General features: G+C 39.0%; 1 protein-coding gene across 1 annotated transcript in view; it reads left to right on the top strand.

The window, feature by feature from the left end:
- Positions 1-20,533, top strand: part of DNAH11 (dynein axonemal heavy chain 11) — a 108,820-nt gene that overhangs the window by 63,039 nt on the left and 25,248 nt on the right. The window contains 11 exon segments of the mRNA XM_017731169.1: positions 2,000-2,236; positions 3,295-3,407; positions 10,564-10,645; positions 10,647-10,769; positions 12,113-12,277; positions 14,806-14,993; positions 15,869-16,017; positions 17,080-17,207; positions 19,787-19,798; positions 19,800-19,849; positions 19,851-20,010. Coding sequence (XP_017586658.1) covers positions 2,000-2,236; positions 3,295-3,407; positions 10,564-10,645; positions 10,647-10,769; positions 12,113-12,277; positions 14,806-14,993; positions 15,869-16,017; positions 17,080-17,207; positions 19,787-19,798; positions 19,800-19,849; positions 19,851-20,010 — 1,407 coding nt within the window.

Raw genomic sequence — 20,533 nt, 5'->3', positions numbered from 1 at the left:
CCTGTCCTTTTCGACCAAAAACTTGTTTGCAGATAAAATCCTTTCTCAGAAACCTCCTTCTACCTTGCAGCCTAGTTCTGATAGGTAGAAAAAATTGCCCCGTATATTTTCAATAGTAGGACTCTGGAAATAAATGTCATTCTTAACTCTTTTGAGACTCCTCTAAAATGGATTGAACACTTTTACGAATAAAAATAAAGCATACTTTGATTTTCTACTTTTTAAGATACTTTCACGGAACAGAAGTGAGACAAAATACCTCATTTCAGTTTTGTTTGTTTTCCTGCAAGTGAGGAAGAGTGGAAAAGAAGAGACAAATACACTTGAAAAGTTATATTAAGATAGATATTTATTAATAGTCCTCTACAGAAGGAACAGCAAGTAGTTCTATGCCATTAAGTATCAGCTTTGTGCAGATACAGTGACAATAGATGTACCCATATATGCAGATATTTTTCGTGCATTGTGTGAAAATTAATATTAGGAACCTGATAATACCCCAATGCTATTGTTTTACACAAGGAAGTATTTCAGCTCATGGAAATGATTGTATTGGTTGTCTTAGAGCCCACAGATAAAACAAATCATGTTTTCAGTCTTTTGATATATTTAGATGAATGTGTTACACATGGGAGATAGAAATGTTGCATGCTTGCAGAGGGGAGTGTATGCCTGCTGGGACCTTTGTGCTTGTATTTTCAGCACATTCATCAAAAATTAGGTTGATCTTGGGCTCAGAGATTAGAATCAAGGGTTAGACAATTTAAAGTGGTATGTGTTCTGTAATATGGTAACTATGACACTGTGCCACAGAAACTGCATTAGAGGTATAGTGTCATTCTTATTACTAATAATTGTGAAAATTTGGCTCAAATTAAATATATATAATGCTTTTCATTATAAATAACTGTCAGATATACATGAGGGGTTTTTTTGTTGTTTCAGTGCACACTTCTAAAAGAAGATCCAATCTAAAAGCCAGTACTGAGGACTAGATGAGTTCAGGGAGAAGGAAAATTTTGATGGAAGAGTTTTTAAGATACTTCTGAATGGGGGACAAGATAGTTCAGGCTTAATAGTGATGATGCAGTGCTTTCCTTTATTTATGGCTTTTGAATTCAGTCCAAAAATCACTAATAAGGAAGCCTGGAATAACACCATGAAAGAATTGGTGGGGGTTTGCCCTTTGCTTCAGGAAGGAAAAAATTAATTCCAGGCATCTGGTATAGCTCTTCTATTATGCTTCCTCCAGCCCTTCTTGTTTGTTCCAAATAACTCACTTATTCACTCTCTCTTACTCTGTTGTGCTTCATGAGGCATTTCCCTTCCCAGCCATACCTGTCTGGTAAGCACTGATTTCAGGTGTTCCATTTCTGTTTTATTTCATCTCCTTGCAAGTGCCTGTGAGAGGCTGGCATCCAGCAAGCATGGCTGTGAGATGGCTGCTCTGTGGCAGCCTCCTCCTTAGTGCAGGGGCACTCACACGAGAGCATTGCTGCAGCTGGTGCCCCACAGGGAGCTCCACGGCTGCCTCTGCCCCCAGAGATGGCCCCATTCTCTGCCTTTTGAGTGAACTGAACTATATTAATAAGGTGCCATGGGAATCCTGCTTTTATATATTTTTTTTTTTGTGGATAAATACTGATTTATGTTCCAGAAATAGCTGCTCAAGAGCATACATAAGCATTGAATTTGCAATATCAGAGTACACTGAAATGTATAATATATGGTGCATTTTTAACTTTATTGAACTATAAATATTTTTATGAAGTAAATGTCCTAAGAGAAAACACTTTTTTTAAATCTGTAATAAATATGAAAAACTGCTTCTTGTCACATTTCCTAGTACTTTCTTTTCATCTGAAACTCCACAGGGATCCTCCTTACTTTTCGGCCTTACTTGAATTTATATCCCTCCAGTTATCTTGTGCATTGCACTGAGTCATGTCTTGCTACTTGGTAACCTTGCTGGATGATTGTATTCCACTCTGATTCTAAGGCTGCTGTTCCTATGACAGAGGGCCTGGACCCAATTGCCACGTTGACAGATGATGTTATGACTGTGGCATGGAGTAACGAGGGTGATAGGATGTCAACAGAAAATGCCACTATTCTAACAAACTGTGAGTGCTGACTTCTGATGATAGATCCCCAGCAACAGGGAATTAAATGGATAAAGAATAAATATGGAGCTGACCTTAAAGTCATACGTCTAGGAAAGAAAGGAGATGTGCAAGCTGAAGAATTGGCTTTCACGTTTACTGCCTTCAAGTTCCCCTAATTTTTGCAAGGGATTGGTGTTTGTTGAAATGTACTTACTTAAAGAATTGAAATATTACAACAGTTCTGCTTATTTATCCATAGCATCATTTTCCTTTTAAAATCATGCTTGAAAAGGCATCCTTCTTATGTTCTTTTCAAGTCTTGAGCAGGAAATGAAGTGGAGGTTGAGGTGCATTTCTTGTGAGGGTCAAATCACTTTTTCAAAAGCTAAGGTGCAAAGCCTGATGGTAATTCCTTATTTATACTCTTCAGTTTAGTCAGCAGAACACAGCCTGCGCACCTCACATGTATGTGCAGTATTAAATGCAAAAGCCAATATTGGGTCATTTCCTGGTAAACAAACATGTTTTTAATTCTTATTGTTGTTACTGAATTATATGTAAGCTGATAGGACTAGCATGTAACTGATCTCCTCATGCATTTTCTTATCTTTGCTTAGAGTTAGGGAGATAATGGTCTATTTCAAAGGGGTTTCAGAGTTTATTTTACTAAATTCCAGATATAACACACAATTACACAGCAAATGGTCATAGTACTGCCTGATTTTTAAAATAGGTCTTAATCATCTGGCCTGTCTGTTCATTTGAATCAGCTCTTTTCCCTCATCTGTCCTGGTTTGTTTTTCATTCTTTTTTCAACCCTCAAAAATAATCATGATTTTTCTTTCACACTCAGTAATACCCTGCTCTGTGAAGCTATATTGAGCTATACCAGGGTCTGCCATGTGGGGCTGTACCCTCATATTTGCTTATAAGAAAAGCCCCAGCAATGCATTTTTTGTTTAATATGAGGAATAACAAGAGCATAGGTAGAAAGATGTTGAACTCAAACCTGTCAAACTCTTAAACACTGGGCAATTCTTTGTGAACAGTTTTCCATGGTTTAACCACGTGCTTTTAGAAAAACTTCGAGATTTATATTACATAAAGGAAATCCTTCTATAACCAGCATTTATCTAATATTGGGGGGTGGGAGGAGGGAATTTTATTTTTCATATAAAGTGTTATGAAGACCATTGAAAGAGCTTTAGCTTTTGATGAGACTGTACTAATTGAAAACGTGTGTGCCTCTATTGATCCCATGCTTGATTCTCTGCTTGGAAGACATGCAGTTAAAAAGGTAAGGTATGCATGCTTGGGTAATCAGAATTTTTCCATGACAACTGGATCTATATTGCTTTGATTGCCACATTTTGCTTAGTGCTTCAACTCTTCATGAAACAGATGATTTCTTTTTAAAATACAATGGCTAAAACCTGGTGATGAGTGGATATTAAAATGTTGGTATCTGCATCTGATTAGATAGCAAAATTATGTTCTCAGTTTCCAAACAGGACTCAAAATACTATATAGATGTGTGTTTCTCAAACTCAAGTGGAATTCTTTACTTTTTTTACTTCAAAAAAGGAATAAAACAAGGTGGAGCGTATATTATAATTCGGCTCAAAAGAAAGGAAAGTATTTCCTTTCTGTGTTAGGCATCTATAGCAAGAGGGAAGGCGTTGGAAATGACAGGCTATATTTGGATTCAGCAATATATGGTTTTCCAGCTGCAATATCAGCTTAGGAAAACTGTTCCTTCACTATGCTGTAATTGGTTTTTGGGCCACCCCTTGAAATAATGAAGTGGTTTAAAAAGGAAAAATAAATACAAATAAACAAAAAGCCAACCAAAGAAAAAAAACCCAAGCAAACAAACAACCTGGAAAGTAAGGCAAATGGGGAAAAACTGATATGGTAGAACACAGGGCAGAAATGGGTAAACCAGAGATGGGGACTGTTTACATTGGTATTTCTGCCAACCTCCCATGTATCAAACCAGTCCAGCTGATGCTGGTCACGAATTCATCAAGGCACATGTCCCAGTGGTGATAATGCCTGCTCAGTTCTACCCAGAAACCTGCTCTGCTGGCACCAAAACTCACATGCCCCGTTTTTCATGTGAGTGCCCCGAATACTCAAATTCAGGGCCTGTTCTGGGCTCTCCCTCCCAAGGAAAGGGTGATCTCCATCCCAGAGATCTGCAGCTGGGCATTCCAGTAGGAGACTCAAACTGGGTAACACAAGGCTGAGTTAATGGGTGTCCTCTGTTCTGACACAGCAGTGGCAGGAGTGGTAGATGGTACAAGGGAAGGTAACCTTATGTTTTGACATTTTGGGTTGATGTCTGTGAATCTCATCTTTCATTCCCATGCTCCCTTTCTCCCTTATATTTTGAAAAATTGTCAAATTTAAAAAATATAATTAAAAATATTTTCTAAGGTATAATTTGGGTACCTTTAGATATACACTTTCAGGATGATAATTGGGAAAATAAAGGAGTTTGTACATGGTGCAAGAGAATTTCAATCTGTAATATCTTCCATAACTTTTCACAAAAACTTCGCATGAAATTGTTGAGTCCTCAGTGCAGATGTCAGCCTAAAGAATAATGTTGATTTGTGGTTGCTCGAGAGTAAACTTGTTAGACCTCATTAAATACTTCATCTGCTGAACTGAAGTGCCATGTCATTGATTCTGCTCAAATGTTAACTTATTTTTGTGTGAAAGTGTTCCTCTCTTCTATTCTTGTTTGCAAGCAACACATCAACAAGCTGGATTTTTCATGTTGGAGAATGTGATGTTTATTCTGATACAAAGCCAGACATCCTCCTGAGGCATTTCTGGATGGATCTCAAATGTTAGTCAAAGAGTGATTAGAGTGCTTGCACAGCTTCACATTGTCAAAAGTGAAAATATGAAAGAAATTATAAATAAAGAATTTATCTTATTTTGGTCAGGTTACCCAAGATTTTCTCTCTCCCTTTCCCCTGATATTTCAGGCATTTGTGCCTGCAAAGTAAATCTAGCAGTAAAAACCAGCCCAAATCCCCTTGTATACTTGAAGCTCCTGGAAGATGCACTCTTGCCCTGCACTGTGAGACCTTGAAATGATCCCCCTTTGTTGCATTTTTCTATAGCTGAATTTGAAGTACTTCAGAGTAAGAGCCTGCAGCTTGCTTTTCAGAATCCATAGTGAAGAAACTCTAGTGAAAATTAGAATTATACTAGTCTAAAAGAGAGATCAGAATTTTCACAGGCTAACAGATCTTTAAGGCATGAGACAGGGGGATGGGAAACAACAGAAAGAAGTTGGATTGAAAAGGACAAGGGTCACAGCAATCTAGTTTGGCATTTACTTAGCAAAGGCTTCCATGTAGCACAATGCAGATGTGTACATGGACACAAAAGCAAATATATGAAGGTATTGAAAAATAGGTTCTTCTGCTGAATATTTTAGGCAGCGTTACATGACCTGGCATTCTGTGCCTGGCTGAAGATGCACAAGTCACCTTTGAGGGGCACTTGTGTGTGTGTATATACATAAATATATATATATATACACATGTACATATTTACACACCACAATATATATACACATACACAATATATGCCCCATTTATTACCAAATAAGCAGAGTTTGCCTCATTCCTGATTCATTCCTGTCATTTGTTTATTTTAGTAGTTCTGTCAGGTACTTTGAATTTTTTTTCCTAATAAAGAAAGACTAGAAAGGTATTTGTGATAGATATGGTGCAGTCCAGCAGTTGAAGTTCATTAATAATTGGAATGTTGCAGAGTATGAAGTAATGAATACTAATTACTCCTTTCATGTCTGACAGCACCCCATGGACCAATACATCAGCCCAGACTTTAATTTGGTTCTAGTAATGGTTTCATCAATAGTACATTAATTCTGTGTTTGAAAAGATGTACAGTTGAACCTGACCCACACAGTAGATACCACTGTCATAAAATGGCCACATACTGACAACAACTGGATAATTACAAATAATTAAATCCACTGAGCTTCAGACAATCCTAATTTTAGGTAAAATATATCTTATCATATCAATCGACAGAAAGCATAGCAAGGGAGATTTATCAACTTGTACTCCTTCCAAAGCAAATTTACTAGCCTGTTTATTAGAGAACTTGCTGATCTGTGAAGCACTTCATGAAAGTACCTCTCCCCTTCCTTCTTTGCAAGATGGTTCTTATGTTGCACTCCTGGATATTCTGTAACACCAGCTCCTGGTATTGTTTCCGAATGAAGGCTGAGAAAGAAATTCTCAGCCTTGGAGAACTTCAAATGGATAAATTTATATTTTCCTCAAAACCAGGTGACCACAGGGTGAACTAAAGGTATTTGTTATCTCTGAAAAGCAGACTACATGCTTAAGTGCCTCAGTATATATCTAGAAGCCTAAAAAATTTCAGGTGTTCAAATAAGTATATATTTTTATATAATTTCGGAGCTGCAAAACTGCTCAGTTTTTTCTAGTGCACTTTAGACTGTGGCCTTCTGTTCAAAATGTCTTTAAAATGCTACAATTTTTGTTAAAATATTTCATGATATTTGCTTTGAGAAGCAGAAGAGAAGGAAAAATAATCAAGGAATTTTAGGAAGATCTCAGTTGTAGTACATAGCTTTATGTAAACATGGAAGCCATAAGAAAAAACGTAAGTAAAATTTGGGTGCAACATATTAGCAACATATGCAAAAATTATTCAAGATGCAAATAGCTTTTTTGGAGCAGATAAATCAAGCCATAATAGTAAACAGGTATTATTTCTACATGGTGTTGGGTTTTGGCCCTCACCTGCGATAAGAGGAACAATGCCATCGGTTTGGTATGGATGGCCCTTAATATTTGAATTTTACCTCTGTGTGTCCTATCCTGTTTCCCCAGCACCACTCTTTTGGAAGTCACTGGCTATGAGCATTAACTATCACAGATCAGTGTAATTTTGGCTCACAGGAGAGAAGACAGAGGAATAAATTCCCTGTTCATAAGGCTTCTATTTGCATTTGCATGAACTGTTACACTTGCTGAACTCCTTTGCACAAAGAGGTAGTCATGTCTCTTCAGCTGCAAGATCAGATTATTAAAAGATTTTTTAAGATGTCTTGAAATCTGATTTATGTGCAAATGTAGCTTGTATGAACAAGTTTCCATTCTTATGAGGCATGACTATTATTCACGGAACAGCAAGAAAATTTGCTCCATTTCTCCACAGGGAGAAGCTTTCCTTGCCTTGAACGTCTCGCCAGCTGTGCAGCTTCAAGGCAGTGCTTTTCCCACTGAACTAGTTTGACCAACTTGCACAGTTTGCCTACTGAGATTGCCTAGTAACAGCTCCACTCTGTGCTTTTTTTCACCTGATTTATTCAACTTCATTCTCTACATTACTTGTTGGGGTTTGCAAGTTGGTTCCAGAAGCTTTTAATTTTAAGCAGCAGGAACTGAATGAAGGCTCCTCTGGAAAATGTGTTTATCCCTCTTTCTTCCCACTGAAAAATATTATTTCCCTTTCCTTTCCTGTCCAAAAATTTATCACTTTTTTCATTCTTGCTGAGCTGATCCAAAACATCTCTCTACAGGAAGCTATCCTGCCATTCTGCCATTTAGAGTTATGGTGTGTTTTGGAGAACGTCTGCCCTGAAAGGTATGCTTTAATTTTGTGTTGCATGAAATTGTCTGCTAAGAAAAGATTTTGCATAAACTCTCGAGCCATTTCATTATATGAAGTCATGTTCCTATATTCAAAATTTCTCACCTTCATGAGTTCCTGTCCTTGAAAGACCTAGGCATTGTTACCTTAGGCAGAACATACACTAGGGAATAGCAGGTCTTTGTGTCAATCAATCAGGTTTGACAGATCAGACAAGATGTTACACTGGCCCTAGTCTTCTCACAGCTGAGTGCTCATGTTATCATCTGGAATTTATTTGGTTTTATATTTGCTTTTGCAAAAAATAATTTATCCTCAAGGCATATACAGGGTTTTTAAAGCTTTGTAAATCCTTTTTGAATCCCTTAATCTACTTTATTTCAAAATCTATGAGAATTTCAACACAAAAAAAAACCTAGTGGGGAACAATCTCTCCTTAATTTACTTTGTTCTTAAATACCAGGGAGTTGGGACTCACATGAAAGATGCTCTGTCTGTTCCTGGGTAGAGTGCTGCATTAGTTCCATCCATTCTATCTGCCTCAGCTGATGGAATGGGATATCATGAAGAAAACATTGCTAAAAGTAGAACTTGTCCTTAGAAATTTATTTGGTGACTATTTTTTTATGTTCCTTCTATCATGGACTTCCACTATTCATGCCTATTTTGCTACATTTCTTCATAATCCAGAATTAACCTCTAAACAGATATCTTTTACTGAAAAAAAATGAAGTCATCCTTCTGGGCTCCCCACCTCTCTGTTTATCGTTGTTGCTTATACTCTTGAACCATGCGAGAGCAATAACAAAACATTTCTTTTTCCCAAATCTGTAATTAACAGAAAACCTACAACAGCTGCAGTAATAAAACCTACCAAGTCATTATGTAGGTTTTGCCTTTCATAGGTGATAATCACAGAAATTGGTTATTTATTGCTTCTGTGAATTGAGAACTCCTAAAGGAAATAATTTAATCCAGAACTCTAAAGCTTGTTATATTGCCTCATAGATGTTCTGAAACATAGTGTGACTCCCTCAGCAAAGCTTTTTCTTCTGACAAAGCAAACTGAAGAACTTGTCTTTTGTCAGATCTCTTGTTTTGTCTGTGTGTGTGTGTGTGTCTTGAAAGCAAAGCAAGATTGCTTTCTCCATGTCAAGCTCTACAGTTTTGCTCCTTCCAGCTGCAGCCAGTTTTGAAGGCTGTGGAGGGACCACGTTGCAGAACTGGACAGTGAATTCACATCCACCTGAGAGAGGTTGTGTAATCTAAAGGATATGACCATACAGCTAAATTATTGCAGTATTATACAAGCATAAGCCGGGAAAACCCATCTCCCATAGTTTGCATGGCAGTATTATACGATATACATGTCTGATGTTGAGTTTTGTAGAATCATGGGTTTCCCAGCACTAGACATAGTAGGTTTCCTTAAGGAATTCGCTTAAAGTATATAATAAGCAACTCTGTTTTCTTCCTTGTCCCTGGTGAAATGCAGAAGGGTCTCAGCACACCATTTCATTTAGACCATGTCTTCTGGCTGAGAGCATGTCAGAAGCAGGCACGGGTCTTAAGAGCTGAAACCTATGTCCCTGGCTCTGGCAATGACCTGGGATAGCCTAGCAAAAAGCAATGTTAAAATTTCTACAGAAAGTACTTGTTTTATTCATGTTCTGATGTGACTTTCATAAATTGCATTTTAAGTGTTTAGTATCTATGGTAATGCAATCACTGAAAATTGAGTTAACAAATGCCCATTTGAATTTTATGAAAGGAGTTTGTGTCTACCTGTGTTCCATGTCATAAATGTTCTTTTGACCCTTTTTTTAACAGAGTTTTATTACTAATATTTGAATCTCCTTTCTTGGCAGAGAACATTCAAAAGCATTGCTGTACAGAAAATACTGGGTTTGTGCTCATGTGTGGCAAGTGAATCCTGCAAATTGACACACTGTTCACTGTGCAAGTCAACTACAAAAAGTTGTGTCACTGGATCACACTGGACCAAACACATGGCACACGCTACATGTAGTCTACAAGCAATCTTTCAAATTTTTTTGGTGCTGTGCCACAAAAGTAGGAAGGTGAACTTCACGTTGCCTCACTGCTGGGCTCCAAAATGGTACTTCAGCAGTAGCAGTGTTGCTGTAAAGGACAGGCTTCACCCCTCACTGAAGATAAGGGATCAGGAGATGACAGTTCTTCAGTAAGGGATTTCCGTGAATAAAATATGAACCTAGTATAACTCATTCTTTCATCCAACAGATAATTAATTTGGAATGAAACATTTAGTGAATTACCTGAAAAAAACCAATATTTTTATTGTTTCATTTGCCAGCCATTCCCTCTCCTCTAGTCCATCCATTTGTTAGAAATACACGTCCCTGCTTAATTTTTTAGGCTATATATTTAAGGAAATTATAGGAAAAACTAACAACTATCTCATTGGTATTTGTTTGAAAACTTTGCTAGGTTTCTGGTAAGTAATGATGATAGACATTTATCCCTAAGCCAGACTCTTTAGGACAGCAGTGAATAATCTCCCTGTGTCTGCTGTATATGCAAATGAAACTACCTGAATTAAGAAATACTCTGTGTGTTCTTCATATAGTTTTGGTGTGTTCAATCATCCTCTTTTTGTTTCTTAAGTTTCAGGCACCTAAAGTTCGGGTTATATGCATTTGCTATGCTGCTAAGATCATACAGTAACCATTGTTTGCAATCTGAGATACTTATGAGGTTTTAATTTAGTGAGATCCCCATTCTTGTGCATTTTATTCCTTCCCAGATGTACCAAGATTGAAGACAAAAAATGTGAATTCAACAGGAATTTTCATCTCATCCTTCACACTAAACTGGCTAACCCTCACTTACAAGCCAGAACTGCAGGCTCAGACCACCCTCATTAATTTCACTGTCACCAGGGACAGGCTGGAAGAGCAGCTGTTGGCTGAGGCTGTTCATGCTGAAAGGCAAGACTCACAAAAATGTAAGGTAAGGACTATCTTTTGGTTTCTCTGTTGCCTGCTCTGAGATTTTAAGACTAGAATTAATATGCCTGTTTGAATCTACTGTACAGTAATTGTTAGTAGCCCATATTAGAAAGTTTTTAAGAGTCTGCAAAGTGTAGAAAGTACTTCTACTGATTTGCTCAAATCTGTGTTCCCAAAGGGCCTGTCTTGACCTAAAGCTCTGCTAGATATTAAATTCATCGGGATGTTATTCCCACACTTCTCTCTACCGCTTGGTTTGCTCTGTGCATTGCATTTCATTTACTGTGCAGGATTAAAGCCCTCTGCAGTGCTTTGTGCTTCAGCGATCTTGTTCCAATAAGTGTAAATAAAATTTCATGCCAGTCAGAATGAGGATATGATGGCACTGTTAGGAGCTAGGACATTTGGTTAATAAATCATAATTTATTCCTTCAAGGATGCAGTTCTGTGGCTGCTGCAGTCATACCAATGTATAGCAACCTATGCGGAGAAATGCTTTTATAAGTGGGTATAGGAAGGACTTCGGGCAGACTGTAATCTGTGAGATTAAAAAGTGAAAAGAAAATACTTAGGGGTGTGAAATGAATAACAAGAATACCTTCTATTTCTCTAGTGTGTCTTTCCAGTTATTAATTAACTGATTAATAAATAAATTAATTAACTAATAAATTAATGAATTAACTAACTTCATCCTCAAATATTTGCTCCACCTGTTTGAGGTACTGCTGCTTCATGCAAGGGCAAACTGTGTCAGGGAGTTTAATTACCCCAAGAAGAATGAAAGCCATATACTTGGGAATGCAATCCGAAAACAGCTGTCCATTTGCCCCTGCATCTGCACAGGGCTCCACCTGGGACTGCATGCTTACAAGGCCTGTATCACCCAGGGTTTTCAGTGGGAGTCAGAGTCTGATTGAGAGCTCCCCATAAGACTAGTCAAGCTCTTGCACTGTCACAAGGTCAGTCCAGCAGAGCAGACTTTGACGATGTTTTCCCACTCTGTTTGCTGCCAAAGTGAGGTTCTCCAGCCTTGTGTTATTCTCTGGTTTTCTCAGCGGCCACGTAGATTACCACTTGCCATTCCTGGCAAGATCACAGTCCCTTTGTGTAGTCTCAGGAGGAAGGACACTAGGAGAGAGATAAAGTTGTAGTCTATGACAATGTAAGCCTTCTCACTTTGGGTGTCCAGAACCTTAAATCTAATATACTGGGACAGAAAGCAAACTGTCCTTTCCAAATTAAATTAACTGATGTAATTAAACAGAAAATACAGCTCGCAAATGCTATAAAACGTTATTTCTTGCTCTAGTTGTTTAAACAAAGTGGTTTTGTTGCCTCTGCTAGTCAGTGCTCACCAAGCAGCAGAAGGGTTTCATGGCTGAGCTCTAGCAGCTGGAGGATGACAGGCTGCTCAGCTTATCAGCTGCCCGGGGCAGTCTCCTAAACTACAGTGAACTTGTAAAGAAAATCAAACCAGCAAAGTCAGCTGCAGCAGAAATACAACCCAAGGCAATAATAACTGACCTGTTTCTAACAACTTAAAGTCACCTGTAAAATGTCTATTATTAATTAAGTGTAACATTTCTATGAGCTCAAATAGGAATAGTCAAATTGCTGTCTGTCCAGAAAGGGCTGTCCTCCCCATATTCATATTTTCATATCTACAATATGTAGTTGTCACATGTTTGATTTTTTTTTTAGGTGCTTGAATTAGTACTCATAAAATTAATAAATATCAGCATAAAATTTCAACAAATATATTAATATATAATTGCCATAGTTTCACAGGTAAACAGGCATATTCCTTCAGAGGACAGTTATTCCCTAATGCTTGTCTAAGATAAGAAGCTTACTTCCTTAAATATTTGCTACTGTCTGAAATAAAGTCAGTTTTCTAGAGACTAGACTATCCATATTCTTTTCTGCATGGATAGGAATATTTTGGCAATTGTATGGGATAATCATGGCACATTAAAAAATAAACAAGACAACTGTCATCATTCAGATAGCTGAAGCCAAAGAAAATGAAGTTCAGGATAACACGACAAGAGAGCATTACAGACTGACAGCTGGAGGAGCATCCCTTCCTTACTCTGGAAGTATCAGCCTGGGCAGTGTCAGCCCCATCTACCAGTTTTCACTGAAGGTAAAAATGTCTCCTGCTGACTTGGTTCCAAAGTGCAAGGAACAGAATTCGGCCTCCAGCAGTGATGCCTGATACATTAGTTATTACTTGTACCAGATGTTTACATTGGCAGGGCTGCCTGTCTGAGGAAAGAGAACACGATGTGATCTCCTGCTGGTCTGTAACATGGTACATCCCCACGGGGCTCTTTGTTGGCTGCCTCCATTCTGACAGTGTTTTCTGACTCTGCTTGCAAAAGTTTACCTTCCTTGTGTTAAGCCATCCCACAGGGCCAGGAAGGAAGAGTTTGGAGGAATTCTGTATGAGCAATTCCCTGTCGTAAATCTACCAAATGATCTAGTGCTGTGAGTAAGGGAGATCACCCACTGCAAAATTATGAGCTTGCTTAAGTGAGAGAGTCTCCATGCTGAGTTAAATAAGGAAGCTGAAGAGTATTGCTGTTCACAGCCCTCACCCCTGGTTTGCTGAAAGTTTCCTTTAAAAGCCTCTTGTCAGCCCCTTGCATGTCACACTGCTTAGGTCAGCTCATTATAGGAGCCTACAGTAAGAAACTGATTCTCTTATGAGTAGAAAAGCAAAAAAAAAAATGCAACATTCAAATAAATAAAAATAATTGTACTAACTTTCAGGCCTTTAATGCATCTTCCACAAAGCAATCAAACAGGCTGAAAAATAAGGGGGTTTCAGTGTTTTATCTCTAACATGAGAGAAGCTGTCATGTATCCAACCTGGCTTTTCACAAACCAAGGACTTTTGAAAATGATAATCTCCTTTTCCTGGCCCAAACTTTTCATATTGGTGATGCTGACATTTGCTGGATTTGCTGTTTCTTTTCTGTAACGTGATGCCTGTGCCCAAACCCTATGGTTGTGCAGTTTCTCACACAGGATGACTGCTGATTCAGTATCAATAATAATTGCAGAAGTCCCAAAGATGCTATCATGTAATTATTTTCATTTAAAATGCTGCAATGACTTCATGAAGTAGGTTGAGGAAAAACAGCGTGACTTAGATGCTTGCAGTTGGATAATTAGGGTTGAAATTGATTTGTTATATAAAGTAAGAAGTAAATAATACATATCCAAACAACATTCAGGCTGTTGCTTTTCCTTTTAATTTTAGTAACTGTATGCCCTGGAAAAAGTCAGGGCTCAGGGGTACTGGGAGGCAGAGGTGTCTCTGAAGCAAGTCTGATGACTGTTTTCAATTTTGTATGGTGTCAAGGTTCTTCTAAGTAGTAAAGAGATAGAACTCCTTGAATTGGATTTCCTTTTTCAGTTCAGAGTTGAACACAAAAGAGTCCTGTTGACTTTTTAACTACTCAGCCATGGAGTACCTACCATTAGAGTAGTTTGGGAAAATTGCTTTTCAGTTCTAAATCTTTTTTGTTATTATTTCTGCACACATGCCTCAACTAGACAATTTCAGATAAAGTCATGCATTCTACCATAATTTTTTAGTAGAGCTAGTGATGTTTTCAAAGCAGAGTTTTCTTTACTATTTGAGTGCCTTTTTCCTTAGACATCACATACTGTATCTTGTGAGGAAATTCTGTTTTACCATAATTTGTCTACTCCCCTAAAAATAGAATTTTAACTCCATGCCACTCCCTACTGTAGTAATAAATGTCCCATACAGGGTTTCCAGTTTGTCATATCTAGATGTTTAACAGCAAGCAGACAATGGCAATATCAACCAAAGTAAACTCTTACCAATAATACTATTTTTATGTATTGTGCTTGTGTGTATAGATATGTAATTTAGTATTTTAAAGCAAGTCCTGAGTCCCTTGGTTGCGCTAGGGTTTTTTACATACCTCAGAAATTATCAGCGTCATCCTGTTTCAGTCATCATGCAAAAGGTACTGCATCTGTATTTGGCTTGCTTCCAGGCTATGGCAGTGATGGATGTATTCAGAGGGGTAGATAAAGATATTTAAAGATCCATCAAGAAATGGAAGAAGTGAGTGGACTCAAATTATCCAGAAAAGGAGAATTTTCCTGGGAGTAGACAAAAAAAAAAGCTTTTTTCAGAAACTAGTAATACTGTCCATCAGGACAGAATGTCGAATGCTCTAAGGTGCTTTTCAGGGCAAGGGTGTGTGAGGGTGGTGCCTTGCATGTGTCTGACAAATTCAGATCTTAAGAAGCAAGCAAGTAACTTCTAAAACTGGGTGGTGAACCAGAACTTGAGATCAGTTACTGTGGTCCTTCACAGCCTTTTGTCCTGGTGAAAAGTTTATGAAAAGGTGGTGTGGTAAGACATGAGTCACAGTGTATTTGGAGAGCTGTGATTTTGATTTCTTTTAGATTGAATATAGGCACCTGAGGAGAACAGTCATTGATAAATAGGCATACAGTAAGCTATCCTGTTAATAGCTAAAAATTTATTTTTCAGTGTTAGTTCTCATTATGGTATTAGAGCTGGTAGGTAACCCCACAGGATGACAATTTTTCAGGTCCCCCTTTTGAAAATTCTATGATACTAGGAAAGACTCTCTGTGTATTCATCTGTGAATACTGGCACAGTTCTTTTCCTGTTGTACTCTTTATGTCTTTTGATCCCAAGTGATGGTCTTATAGACCTCTTGCTCCACACCCCACCACCACCATTTTACCCATTTTTACATGACTTCTGAGAATGCAAGTTTTGTCTTGGGTATTTATTTCGCCCAGCTGCCCCAGCTTTATGTGACAGTATTGCCTGCTTTATTCCTTTTCATTGAGAAGTTGCTGTTTTCTGTCACATGGCCACCATCCTACAGGGAAATGAGGACAATCATCTTCTCTCTTGCTTCACTGCTTTCTTCCCTTCTTGCCTTCAGTTCACTCTCCCGATGATTTCTCTGATGAAATGACCATCAGTGGAAGATGCTCAAGTCTGAGAATGGTGCAGTCCTGAAGTACTTATCAAGGCACATCTTTTGTGTTTAGCAGCTGTTTTTTCATATACAGGAACTTTGTGCAGGAAAATCTTGGCTCAAGGTACGGGAAAAGGACAAGGATGGATTTAGCAAAATGCTAAGAAGAGGGCAGCCCAGCCACTCCTGTGTTTTTCATCCTGTCTTCATGACTAGACCCACTTGAAGATCATGAGACAATAGGTAAGCCTCTTATTTGCTTCTGGTTCAAGGATCACTTAACTTTCCTCCCGTTAAAGAAAGAAAAATTGAGCTAGAAAGTGAAATGGGGCATGCAGGACTAGAAATGTAGATGAATTGATGTATGGTTATGTGCTTGTGTGTATGTGCTTCTACACATATATGTGTAGATGTATTTTTTTTACTGAACAGAACAAAGACTTCTGGATTTATCTGTCACTGGGATGGAATATGCATTGCTGTGGGAAAATTGGGCACAGTTTATTTTCCGCAGAAGATTCAAGTTCTGAAGTTTCTTCCACCCCCACCATATTCGTGGCAATGGGGTGGATGAAAAGTGTAAGGCCATAAGCACTACAGTATGAAGAAATTTTTAGAGCATTCCTCTGCTTGGCATAATGCAGGTTTCCTTTGTACTGTTTTCTACCTTTTGACTAGATGAGGGCCAGAGGGCAATTTTCTCCATGCTCATGTAATCTTGTGCCCCCTGTGACTAAATAATGGTCATTATACAAACTATATTCAATTGTACAGGGCTCTGTGGCTTTATACTTAGGATTACTATTCCCCACAGACAATAGTGAGAATACCAGGTTAATACAGCTGTGACCTCACTGTGCTCAATTTAAGCTCAGGCCTCACAAGGTGAGAGGCTTGTGCATTTACCCACTGAACCAATCAGTTAAAAAACTGATGTGATATCTACCACATGTTGCTCCCTTTTTCATGAGGGAATTGCTCTGTACCCCCCATAAGAGTTTCAAAAGCTCAGTAACAATGCCGAGCATCTATCAAAATGTCAAAAGGTTCATTATCTTAAAACCAAGGGAACAGATTTCTGCAGGCTTTTTCTAATACCAGCAATAAGGCCACTGTTGAGAGCTCGCAATTTTGCTAGTTGAAATTGTAAGGGTTTAGTGAAGTGCTTCAGAGGAAGTAATATGCATTGCACAAGTGATAGTGAAATTAATGGGGGCATTATCATTCTTTTTCCTTTCTGCTTTGCTTATTTTCCTATCTCCTCCCCCTCTGTCACTCACCCTTCCCCAATTATTTCTATTGTAGGCAAAAAGCTTGGGTTCACTATAGACTCTGGAAGATTTCATAACATCTCTCTAGGACAAAGCTGGGAGATGGTTGCAAAGGAGGCACTGAAGAAAGCTGTCCCTCATGGCCATTGGGTTCTTTTCCAAGTGAGTGTCAAACTGTCTCTATGATGGGGAATACCTCCTCAGCTGGAGGGATGTTCCCAGAACACAAAATATGCAGTGGATTACAGCAAGAGTTCTGAACAACTAATAATCTTCTTCCGTTTGCTTTTGGTGTAACACGATGAACATCATATTAATAGGGTGTATGTCATGTTTTGCTGAACAGTGCACTCTCCCAGGAGGAACAGGAGAGATAAAACAGAAAGCCCCTGGTGGGTGGGTAGGACTGCCCTCAGGCACACACTTCCCCCGCCTAATTAAGAGCTCCTATTCCATTCAGCAGGCCATAATGGAGACTTTAATGAAATGGGTCTGACTGTCCCTGAGGAAGCTGTATAATTAGTCCTGGAGTGCTGCTTTTCTGAGATAGCAGCCTCAGCTCTGGCCAGCTTTGTACGGACCAAGAACCCACTCTGCAGTGGACAAAGAGATCCGTGGGATGCCCTGGCAAGCCGTGGTTTCCCAGCACAGTAATGGAGCAAACAGGAGCACTGCAACCATAAATGCTGCTGAAAACAGATGCTCCCTCCCCAGTGTTTTATGCTAAATAGCCAATGGGTATATGTGACAACCTGTCAGCCCTGAAGCCAAACAACAAATGCGTGTTCCAGGCCTTGATATTAAGGTAGTTATGGGAATGGAGTGATTGCCTCCTCTCCTGGTTTTAACCTCAGCAGCCTGCTTGGTCTGCCAACCAGGTTGCCTGCAATAAATGAAGAGATGGGTTAGAGTCAGTGTTTTCTGATGGATGAAACAAAACCACCATGGGATTTGTGAAGGGTCCCGGTGTGCTAGGCACATTGGGAGCATGCACAAACTGCCCCCTTTGTCAGCAATGAAACTGGATTAGCCATATTTCATGTGAGTGAGCTAATCATGCCAGTCTGAAAACAACCCTGAATAGAAATGTTGTGAAGGGAAGAGTCAAGTTGGTTTTCAGGGGAATTTCAGGGTTCTCAGCTGCTCTGGGGGCAGAATGAAAAAATGGGAGATGATAGAGGCAGTGTTGTGTGTCTGAAGCCACAGGGATGGAAGGGGAGCATCTGAGAAGCTTTTGGTGTTACAGACCTGCTCCATTTTCCAGCCCATTATGCCTGGCTTCTGAGAGAGGAGAGAGGCAACAATTTTGCTGTGAAACTTTTTGATAGTGAAGAATTGTGGGAAGTCTGAAAGGAAACTTCATGAAGTTGTTGAACCAAATCCCAAATGGCGCTAAGCTAGCTAGAACTATTGGGATTTGGATGCACTCAGTGCTTCTCACACTTTAGTCTTCTGAGTTTGGGCGCAAAAACCCCGTAAGCTTATGTTTCAAAAAATTTTGGAGCAAAAAGATGAGGTATTTTACTATTGATTTTATTGGAGGCTAGAGAGTATATAATTAGATATTAAAAAGAAAAAAACAAACCAACCTACACCTGCCATTCTGACTGACCTGGGAAATACTTTAAAAATTATTTAGGCTTCAGATCTAGCAAAAGCAGTTGGTACAGTGGTTGGCAAACTGGCAGAAGAAAGACTGACTTCATTTTTTTGATATCAGTTTTAACTCTTCTGTCACTTGTAATTAATACCTCAAATTCAGACATCTGATATATTGAATGTTTTTGCTGTTATTATATTTAGGCTTGAATCACTTCCACTTTGCATTGGGTGGATGCTGCCTATATGAAAATTCAGGTGCTTCCAGGCTGCAATCACGTAACATGATATGAAAGTCTCCCTCTTTTTCCATTCCCCTATTCCTTTTTCCACCTGGCAAGGGACAATTTGGGAATATCCCCCCAGCAGACCTCATAATAAAGTGATGCAGCAGCCAGGGCGTGGCATGTTGTATTCTTTGGCTGTAATTCCTCCTGCACTGCATTGAGATTGCCAGTGCAATCAGCAGGTTCTGGCACGTCAGTGAAGGGCCAAAGAAAAGCTCACAGATGAGTTTCAATTTGAGTTGAAATGTTAGGACAGTAACAAAGAAAGGTGGAGTGTCGGATAATGGTGTGGTTAAAACATCTTTAGCTCAGCTACATTTTAAACTTTTCTCAATATTACTGTTTTTCACCAGTAGGTGCTTTGGAGGCAGACATTTTCCATTATAACTCTCTTCTCTGATCTATCAGTGTCTTTCCACTGTGCTCGTGTATCTAGAACTTTAAAGACAGTTACACTCTGAAGTAGTCTGATATACTTCCTAAGCAGCAGGATAGCTGGGACCATTTTTCTGTCTAGCACTTCTGTCTTGCTCCTGGTATGTCTTGGACATGTTTTGTCCTAGGTTCCCAGTTCTACAGGGCACTTAAGTAGAGTCCAGGTGTCTTCTGAGCAATGCTTGTCTTTGTATGTGATAACACCCACAACCACAGATCACTTAACCCTGATTTTATAATATTTTCATTAGCTTCAGAATCAAGGCCTTAAATTTTAGAAGCTAACAGTGAAACCTCAGTACATACCAAGAAATGACTATAACTTAACTGTTTCCCATTAAAAAGTCACAATGACAATGTCTTAAGGATAACAAATTTATTTGGTTTTGTACAATAACCATATTGGCTGTTTTTCAACAGAATATTCATCTAAGTAGCCGAGTGGTTCAGAACCTTGGACAAACTCCTTGGGCAATACAGTATGTGATTCTGATTTCTGTGTCTTTATCAGTGCTGAGCCAGCTCCAACCCCAGAAGAGCACATCATTCTCCAAGGAATACCAGAAAATTCAATTAAAATTACTGATGAACCTCCTACAGGGATGCTGGCTAATTTCCACACTGCTCTCTATGGTTTTGACCAGGTAAAAGCAAGGGGGTTTTTTTTCCCTTTTGTTTGGTTTAATTACTCCTTCCCCTGTGGACAGAAGTGGTAGCATTAATGACCATTCTCTGGGAGACCAGGGCTTTGGGACCATTGCGATTCCAAACTATCCTGAGAGCTGCAGGGTGCCAGCCCTCTGTGCCCTGCACTACCTCTGTGTTTCCCATCAGTGCTGGGCATGAGGAAAGGCGTGACAATAACACAAACATTTATAGTATTCAGTATAGACAAGCACAGGTATGCTTACAAAGGCAGAAAGAGCATTTATTACCAGCTTTAGCACTTATGAAAAAAAGATGTACATGCTCTAAAGTCAGAGCTCTTTCATTTAATGGCACTTGCATATTTTGCTCTGCTCTAAATTTGGGTTGACCAAATGCATGGTCATGACCATTCTCCCACAGAGTGGATTTACATATCTGGGTGTTCAGGCAATGGCTCAGTACCCTGTATATGGATTCCTGCAGTCAGGCATAAAGAAAGGAATTAAAGAGTAAGGGTTA

The sequence above is a fragment of the Corvus brachyrhynchos genome, unplaced genomic scaffold (genome assembly GCF_000691975.1).
Source record: "Corvus brachyrhynchos isolate BGI_N302 unplaced genomic scaffold, ASM69197v1 scaffold84, whole genome shotgun sequence".
Classification (NCBI taxonomy): Eukaryota; Metazoa; Chordata; class Aves; order Passeriformes; family Corvidae; genus Corvus; species Corvus brachyrhynchos.
The sequence above is the reverse complement of the archived record's forward strand: the minus strand, read 5'-3'. Positions and strand labels throughout refer to the sequence as shown.